The sequence below is a fragment of the Tachypleus tridentatus genome, chromosome 10 (genome assembly GCF_004210375.1).
Source record: "Tachypleus tridentatus isolate NWPU-2018 chromosome 10, ASM421037v1, whole genome shotgun sequence".
In the NCBI taxonomy this organism is placed as follows: Eukaryota; Metazoa; Arthropoda; class Merostomata; order Xiphosura; family Limulidae; genus Tachypleus; species Tachypleus tridentatus.
In genome coordinates this window covers 123616790-123626660 of record NC_134834.1, presented here as the reverse complement: position 1 = coordinate 123626660, position 9871 = coordinate 123616790, and the positions used below count along the sequence as shown (strand labels likewise).

General features: G+C 32.7%; 1 protein-coding gene and 1 non-coding gene across 3 annotated transcripts in view; one reads left to right on the top strand and one right to left on the bottom strand.

Annotated features, from left to right (window-relative positions):
* Positions 1–46: 46 nt before the first annotated feature.
* Positions 47–127, top strand: TRNAL-UAG (transfer RNA leucine (anticodon UAG)). Its single transcript has one exon. It is a non-coding gene; the product is annotated as a tRNA-Leu (tRNA).
* Positions 128–5096: 4969 nt separating this feature from the next.
* The window catches only part of LOC143230249 (dnaJ homolog l(2)tid, mitochondrial), a 28197-nt gene continuing 23422 nt past the window's right edge, over positions 5097–9871 (bottom strand). Inside the window, exons 11-12 of one of the 2 annotated variants that reach the window (XM_076463455.1) lie at positions 7185–7296; positions 5097–6914 (exon numbers count right to left, since the gene is read on the bottom strand). In XM_076463455.1, coding sequence (XP_076319570.1) covers positions 7202–7296 — 95 coding nt within the window. In that variant the 3' untranslated portion in view covers positions 5097–6914; positions 7185–7201. The remainder of the gene's footprint in view (positions 6915–7184; positions 7297–9871) is intronic. The other variant, XM_076463454.1, reaches the window with a different exon arrangement.

Sequence of the window (9871 nt, the reverse complement as noted above, 5' to 3'; positions counted from 1 at the left end):
GAAAATAAATTTATAATTAACTAAATAAGAACCTACGTAATAGAGAGGTAGCGTGGCCGAGTGGTCTAAGGCGCTGGTTTTAGGCACCAGTCTCTCAGAGGCGTGGGTTCGAATCCCACCGCTGCCAAAATTTTGTAATAATATACGCTTGTATTCATACTTAATTTTTTTTTTAAAGTACTGAAGACTAATTGAATTCTTTAATTTAAGAGCAAGTTTTGTAATATCTTTTAAAAACCAAGTCATCTCATATAGATATTTAAAACTCACATATAAGATTATAATGGACAAAATTATACTAGATCCAATTAAGTGTCTTTGTGATTTTATTTATTCGCAAACCTGTTTCACAGTTTTGGTGCTAGCAAGACCAAGGTTAGCAGATATTCCTATTCTTTATGATATAACTGTCAACCAAGTGGCCTAAAATGCTCACAGGTATAACAGGGAACTAGGAGATTTACATCGACGCAGAACTTGAAACTGGTGTAGAATAAACCGTGTCTTTAGCCACTAGTGTGTATACTTTTATTTTTTTAAAGGATGTGTCATGCGTAGATTGCTGTATTATGAATTTTCTAATTAAAAGGTTAGCTGTGCATACATGTAAATTTGTTTTTCTGTTACCATATTATCATAATTTTCATTTTCTACTATGTTGTGTTTATAATTATGAAATGATTACACTATATATTTCATAGTTTTGTATTTTTCACTGCTAAAAGGTACTGCTTTTCTAATATACGCTAAAGTGACCCAACTCAGTGCTAGTTTTTGTATTTTCATATTCATTTAAGTGATTTTAATCTTGAAATTTGTAAATTCAATTCTCTATTACTCCATTTGGAATTTATCCTTTTAAACTGTAATCTGCTTCATAAATGCTTAAAGGGGAAAAAAAACGAACTTATTAGCACATCAAGAATGTCCCTTCCAGCTCCTTATTACTACGGTGTGACCCGTAAGTGCCTACCCATCCATATATCTTATGTATCCAAGGTGTCACTAGTATTCTTGCGCTCATGTACCCACGTACTTGTCACAATACGCTCTTCAAGTGTAAATGGGCTTACATTGGCCATATTTCTCTGGAAAAAAAAAGAAACAAATTTATAATACATGCATAATTGAATATAACATAATAACATATAGATGGGTAGGGACTTATGGGTCACCCTGTATAATTACTGAATACTACTCATGTATTCATCCAATCTTTTCTTGAACTCAGTTAAATTTTCTGTCTCCATCATCCTTGAAGGCAGCTCATTCCAAAAGCCAACTGCTCTGTTTTAAAAGTAATACTTTCTAAACTATAGATCACTCCTACACTACAAAAATTTAAATTTATGGCCCCTTGTTATGTTGCTTTCACTACTAAACACAGAAAAAAGTTTGATTGATGTATATTGTCAATTCTTTCAATCAACTTCCCCCTTATCCTTCTCATCTCCAGAGAAAACAAGTTTAGATATTTTAATCTCTCTTCATACGACAATCCCACCATTTCAAGTATCACCCTAACAGCTCTTCTCTGAACTTTCTAGAATTCAACATCCCTTTTCTAAAAGGAAGCCAAAATTGTTCTAACTGATGCCTTACGAGTGATCCATACAGTGAAACAATAATATTGCAATTCAGTGTTTCTATAAATGCTACCCAAAATCTTATTAGCCTTATTGCTAGTTACAATAAACTGTTTAGATTATTTAAATGATTTTTCAACCACAACATCAAGATCTTTTTCTTTAACCAGTATTTAATGCATTCCCATTTAAATTGTAACAATAATTTAAATTGTGAAAATTTACATGCAACACCTTACATTTTGGATAGTTAAACATTATCCGTCACATATTGACCCAATGCATCATATGATCTAAATCTCCTTGTCAACTTACAATATCTTTGATACACTTAACCACCCAAAAAATCTAATCTGTAAACTCTGAAATTTTAATGGTTATCCCAGAGCCAATATCATTAATATAAACCACAAACAACATAGAACGAAGCACAGACCCCTGACCACTTGTAACTGTAATCCTGTCAGATCTAACTCCATTTATTAGTACTCTTCAGCCAATTTTCTAACATTTCTTCCACACCCATAAATTTAATTTTTATAACAAGTCTTGTGTGAGGAACCTTATCAAAAGCTTTCTGAAAATCAAGGTAAACCAAACCCACAATATCTCCTTCATCAACTCTTGCAATAGTGTCCACAAAGAAAGTCAGATTTGTTCAACAAGACTTTCCTTACTAAAACCATGCTGGCTCTTTGACACCATACCAAACTGCTTTAAGTGAGTCTGAAATGCTTCTTTAATCCCACTTTCCAACTACTTATGTAAGGCTAACTGGCCTATAATTCAATGAATAATGTTTATAACCTCCATCTAATACTGACGTTAGCCAACTTCCAACCTTGTAGTACTCTTCCACAACTCAATGACCTGTAAAAAACATAAGCTCGTGATTCACAGATAAAATATTTAACTTCCTTTAAAACTATTGGGTAAATGTTGTCTGGTCCAGAGGATTTACCAATTCTTATGTTTCCCAACTTTTCTCTCACAATTTCAACTGGTAATAATCTATTACATCAGTACTTTTCCCATACATTAAGTGCCTTTGTTGAGGCATAACACTTGTATATTCCTTAGTAAAAACTGATGAGTACATATAATTTGATAAGAGTACTATCTCATAACCTTCTGAGATCACTTCCCCCTATAATTTTTAAGATGCCGAAATCCTGTTTCGCATACCCATAATATACCTGAAAAACTCCTAATTGTTTGATTTAACTCTCTCAAACAACCCTCTTTCGTATAAAGTTTTTGCACTTTTAACTTTCTTGATTTCCTATAGTTCTCCAAATGTGTGTTTTTTTCTAAAAGCAAAGCTAAATCAGGCTATCTGCTGCATCCATCAAGGGAAATTGAATCCCTGATTTTAGCACTGTAAATCCAGAGACTTGCTGCTATACTACCAGAGGATAATTCTTCAAATACTTATTATTTCCAATAAGTTTAAATTTTTTGAATTTATGTTTATTCCTAACATGATTTATTAAACATTTACTAAACTATACTCCATTGCATTTTTCTTTCCACAGGGAATACACATTTTTTGTACGTATATTCATTTTTCTCTAACTGCTTTCCATATCTGTTCAAGAAGCCAAATCATGTCTCATTCCATCAAAATTGATTTTCCTAAAACTTGTAATCAGGGTACTATTCTTTCTCAGTTCTACAAGTAGTAAAAACCTAAATCTAATATTGCAACGTTCATTTGTACTTAATTGCTCACCAACTACAACTCTGCGTATCATTGCTAATATTAAATCTAATGTAGCTTCCTCTTTTGTAAGTTCTACCACCAGTTGGCATACAAGTATTCTGAACAATTTCCAAAAACCTATCGCCCTCACTGTCACACTTGAAATTTTCCCAATCATAACGTTTTTCAGCTACTATTCTGATCTGGTGGTCTGTAACAAATTCCAAATACTAGACTTTTTCCTTTATTTTAACTAACACTAACCTAATTCAATTTCAATGCTGTTTTCTAACTCAATAGGATACAATTCATTCCTCACACATAAAGCTACTCCCTCCCTTTTTCCAATATTCTATCTCTAGTAAACAAGCTAAAGCTAGTATTTCAAACATTTCTCTCATTGAAGTTGTCCAAACCCAAGAAAGTCTCAGTGATATATACATCAAAATCCTGTTTCCACAACTCTTTTGAACTCAACAGTTTTATGTCTTACACTCCTATCTTCACGACAGCAACAATTAATCATAATTTTAAAAGATGTTCATGTTTTATGCCTGTTGTACGTTTTCCCGACAGTTATATTTCCTACTATTAGCCCTTACCCCTGTTTAACCTTAGTTTCAATCACCCACTATAGCCAAGTTAATAATCCTTGCTAACACACTAGCCCCTACTTTAAGTAGATTAATTTTCCCATTCAAATTATCCTACAGATCCAACCAGCCTATTTGTTCATCCATACATACTAAACTAAGCCTACATTCAATCGTAGGGATCTACTTACTATCTCAACCACATAATTACCCTTAGCAATATCCCTAACAAATCAAGCTATGTTCCCTTGCCTTAAATGCTCTTATCAATGTTTTACTCTTACCAATAAGTTTTTCACTAGTTCCAACATGTATCACAAAATCTCCATTATCACTTTCAACTGTCTCTCCGATACGTGATGATGAGAATTCCACTTGAAGTAAAAAATGTATTCTCAAGACAGTTTTATGAGTATTGAAACTTTAATTAAAATAAAGTTCAGAACAACATTTCGACCTTCTTAGGTCACCTTAAACTCTCTCTATTAACCTGAAGATGACCTAAAAAGGCCAGAAAGGTGTTCTGAACTTTATTTTAATTAAAATTTTAATACCCGTACCAGTCGCCTTAAGAATACATTTTTATTTCTCTGATACTTGTTTCATTGTTCAACACAGAGGGAAAAAGTGTCCCTTGTTTGTATAAATCTTGTGTGTTAAAGTGCCTATTTTTTGTACAAGTGTGTACTTGCACCTGTGTGCTTACACAGGTTTATTTTTAACTTATTACTTCTGTGCTAAAGAGTATTTTTGTGAAGTGCTTTCATTAAGTCATTTTCTTATATTATCATTTTTGCTTGTTTAAACAGCTTTGCTCAACAGTTGTAACATGTGTTGTTTTTTGGAAGCAAGAAAGAGTTAATGCTACCTTTCACCAGTGTATGAATTCAAGTTTTATTGGTTTTTAAAGACAAGTGTGAGGTATATGAATACACCATGTGTTTCTGTTTTCTTGCAGTATTATACTTAATATTAATTCATTTGTTTCAGATACATGCAGGCTTCACATTACGTGATGAAGAAAGCCGTTAAACTAGTCTTGTTTCAAATTACCTTTGTTCCTCCATGATTGACATCTTGTGATAATCCCCAGTTTTTTAACAAACTTAGCCAGCAGCTCTAAGATGTATTTACTTCTGGATATACCAAAATTCTATACATTTCATGAGTCAACCAGTATGTATTTGTTCACATTTCATAGAAAAACTAACACTGATAACATAAGGGATAATTTTATTGAATTACACATAACCATACTGCAGTTATTTAGTTCTTGATAAAAATGAAACAGAAACACTATAACCTGAGCACTTTCAAAAGGTCAACCTTCAACCCACATATTTTTTCTAACATCAAGAATTAGTCCTTGATAAGACAGGCTTCAATTATTGAAAACACGTCCCTATAAAGTTCTACAGAATGGAAAACTTCTTACATTAATGCTATAATGAATAGCGTCACCTTCACAAAATGTAATAAAACTAATCCAGTGTTTCAGTTACACTATTGCATAGGTTTATACATGGATACGTTAGAGGTTGCTGCAAAGTGCTCAGAGGTTACTATAACAAACACCAGTAGTTCTTCAAGTATATTTTCTAAAGATTGTCAGGTTTTTTATTAAATCAATAGCATTATTAAAAAAAAAAGTCTTGAATTCTTAATAAAAATGGAAATTTCATTTTTGTATCCAAATCAAATCCTGTAGAAAATTCACCATTTTTAAAAGAGTAAGTTTACATATATTCGAATATTACAAATTATTAAAACAAACTGAATTTTAACATTTTAAGTTAAACTGGTTTTCTTGATGTAGTAGTAATATAAACCCAAGGTTTGATACATTCATACCATATGACAGTTATTTCCATATACATCTAGAACCACCACACAAAATAAAACTTACCAAGTATTCTACTAGCTTCCAGTCATTCATGTTATCTAGTACTCAATGAAAACTCACTCAACTTAGATCTGAATATTAAATGTTATTAAATCTGTTATGCATTTTTTTTATTTGTTAAAACCACTCTATAAAAAATCTTTTGAAAAAAGAATTATGATAGTTTAAGAGTGAAAATTTAAAAGTTGTCATTGTATGCTACTCTTTAGAGATCTTCATATAGTAATAAAATTATCTAGTCTCTCAGATATATGACTTTAATCCTCAGACACATATTACTTATCAGGTACTCTATTTTTGTATCTCATTTCCTTGATTATTTTCGAATAAATATTAATTGTAAAGGATATTAATTTTCAGAAACATTTGCCAAAACATTCTATTATTGACTGAGATAGCAAACTGGAAAAACTAATATCACAAACAAACCTTAACTGAATAACAGGTTTTAATTCAAAATGTTTCAGACAGATAGCATTCTTTGGGTTAGTGCAATCCAAAGTGAATTTTCATTTATTTTTTCTCTTACATAAAGATATATATTCACAAGAAGTCTCCTTCAATCTTTCTGGAAGTGATGCATGCATATTTCTTGAAAGTAGCAGTGAATTAGTAAACATTGTTATCTAGAACTCTGGTGTTTAATAACATACATCACATCAATTACTATACAGAAAATTATGATTTCTATGTTAAATATAAGGACAGATCAAGAGAGGATGGTGCAACTTCCCCTTTCTGATGGACTGTCAAACAAAGAAAAGAAAATTTTCAGATGTCATGACCAGATGGAAGAGCACCCTATACACACCCACAAGCAAAACTCATGCATCCACCCCCAACATTTTTTTTTCCTTTCTCCACATCGTAACTTACAACCAAAACACCCATGAATGCACAGGTAAGACTGTTATAGTATTTCACACATAAAATAATATACACATTTTTTATTGAAAACAAATATTACAAGTGAAAGAATTTCAAATAACTCAACTAGTTTTTATATTATCAGATATTTTTAACATCAGATAACTTATTTCTTATTTTGTCGTTATCGTTAGAAATGTTTGCTTTCACAACTTTTCGCAGCTGCATCACTAAACCACTAGGATCTTCCATCAACTGTTTTCCTAAAAGAAAAAAAAATATATATACATAAATAAATTATTAATAAACGATTCAACTGACTCTAAAGAATGATCAACTAATTATAACTGAGAACTTTATGAACTAATAAAAATTGTTTTTACACACACACACATACTTTAAATACAAATCTTATAAATTACCCTCCAGATTTTATATTAGCCAACAAATCAGTAATACTGTAGAAAGTTCAAACTGACATTTTTTCTAAACTGAAATTATCAATTCTAAATATCTTCCCATATACTGCTTACCTATAAGACTTACAAATCTAGCCAAATATAGCTTTCTTTATTTTTCCTAGAATACCAGTGTCACTGTCTTGTTCTTGTGTTCTTTCACTAGCAGCATAAGATTTCTTTTTCCCTATATGTACAAATGAATAGAAATATCATATTGATCCAATTGAACATTCAAAAACAACAATAATAATTCATTATTGTCATATTCTGAAGAAAGTGACACTGGTGTTCAAATTATTTACTCTCTCTCTCTATATATATATATATAAGTGACACTGGTGTTCAAATTATTTACTCTCTCTCTATATATATATATGGCACCATGAAATAAAAAAGTTACTTCATACTACAGTTGTTGTAAAACAGTAATACATAACTGAAAAACCTGGTGTTTTAAAAAGATTGTTTACAAGAAAGATAATCCTTAATTTCTTATAATTAAGATCCATGCATGAAAAACTTAATTATATAACAAACATACAACATACATGGACACATTCCAATACAACTTTCTAAACTTATTTTATGACATTTTTTCCAATGCCACACAAGATCCATCTGCCTCAAACTGTAATTTCACAGACAAGAGGAAAGACAATGAGTCAACAGAACTCATTGTTAACTTTTCAGTACATAATGGATTTTAGGATAATTTTTTTACAGCAACAGCCCCACAGTAAAGTGTGTAACACATTACTTTAGGTTCACGTTCTGGCCATACTAACCTGTAAGCTACACCCACTTACTGATGTTTCAATGCTGACAGGTGAAAATTATGTCCATCTTGCAAGAACTTATACTTTGACCATTTACAGGATTAGGACAACAAGTACAAACATTAAAAAATAAAATCATTACACACGTGACACCTTAAACTGTCCACAATTTTACAAAGATGAAACATACGAAAAACACAGAAGAAAAACCTACATAAAAACTGTTAGAAAACAAATCTAAAGTTCAATGTGTAGAGTGTGATGTTAGACTATGAAAAAACTGTTTTAATTTCAGTAAAAGAGTGACATGAAGGCTTGAACAAAGTATAAGACATCAGTAATGAAGAGTATTTTAAAGTAATTCATTTCTACATCCACATACCTAACATTTAATATTTTTAGGGTTAACAGACCACTTCTAACATTTATGTTCTTCCAGACTAATTACAAAAAAGTGATTTAAAAACTGTAAAACAATTAACCAAAGTTTCATTTGGTTTCAACAAATTTTTAAAATAAAGTTGAGAGACAGTGTTTGACTTTTACTAAGTTTAGATAGGTAAATTTTGAAACCAACTTATGTTACATCATTACCCCAACAACCCACTGTCCATATATGAAGGTGTATTTATATAATTACTAATAACTAAGAAGCAGTGCAGCCTAATGGTTAGGAGTCTTGACTCGTAACCTCTGGGTTCAAATCCTGCCACCAAACATGCTCACCTCTACAGCTGCACCTGTAGTCTGAAGTATGGCATCAGATAAACGAGATGGACCCAAAGTGATAACATAAACTTTAGAATTCAAACAAACAAACATAACACTTGGTGACAAAACACAGGTAAACAAATGCTTTCAAATGAAAATTTCTTGAAAAGAAATAAAATATAAGCTAAACTAATTTAAAGCAGTCTATAGCAAACATTGAACAAATGAAAGATGTCTGAACTTGAGCACTACCAAATGAAAAGTAACGGTTTAGTAGGGAGTCAAGTTACATGATGGTGGTACTCTCAGGGAGTCAAGTTACATGATGGTGGTACTCTCAAAGAGTCAAGTTACATGATGGTGGTACTCTCAAAGAGTCAAGTTACATGATGGTGGTACTCTCAGGGAGTCAAGTTACATGATGGTGGTACTCTCAGGGAGTCAAGTTACATGATGGTGGTACTCTCAGGGAGTCAAGTTACATGATGGTGGTACTCTCAGGGAGTCAAGTTACATGATGGTGGTACTCTCAGGGAGTCAAGTTACATGATGGTGGTACTCTCAGGGAGTCAAGTTACATGATGGTGGTACTCTCAGGGAGTCAAGTTACATGATGGTGGTACTCTCAGGGAGTCAAGTTACATGATGGTGGTACTCTCAGGGAGTCAAGTTACATGATGGTGGTACTCTCAGGAGTCAAGTTACATGATGGTGGTACTCTCAGGAGTCAAGTTACATGATGGTGGTACTCTCAGGAGTCAAGTTACATGATGGTGGTACTCTCAGGAGTCAAGTTACATGATGGTGGTACTCTCAGGGAGTCAAGTTACATGATGGTGGTACTCTCAGGAGTCAAGTTACATGATGGTGGTACTCTCAGGAGTCAAGTTACATGATGGTGGTACTCTCAGGGAGTCAAGTTACATGATGGTGGTACTCTCAGGAGTCAAGTTACATGATGGTGGTACTCTCAGGAGTCAAGTTACATGATGGTGGTACTCTCAGGAGTCAAGTTACATGATGGTGGTACTCTCAGGAGTCAAGTTACATGATGGTGGTACTCTCAGGAGTCAAGTTACATGATGGTGGTACTCTCAGGAGTCAAGTTACATGATGGTGGTACTCTCAGGAGTCAAGTTACATGATGGTGGTACTCTCAGGAGTCAAGTTACATGATGGTGGTACTCTCAGGAGTCAAGTTACATGATGGTGGTACTCTCAGGGAGTCAAGTTACATGATGGTGGTACTCTCAGGGAGTCAAGTTACATGAT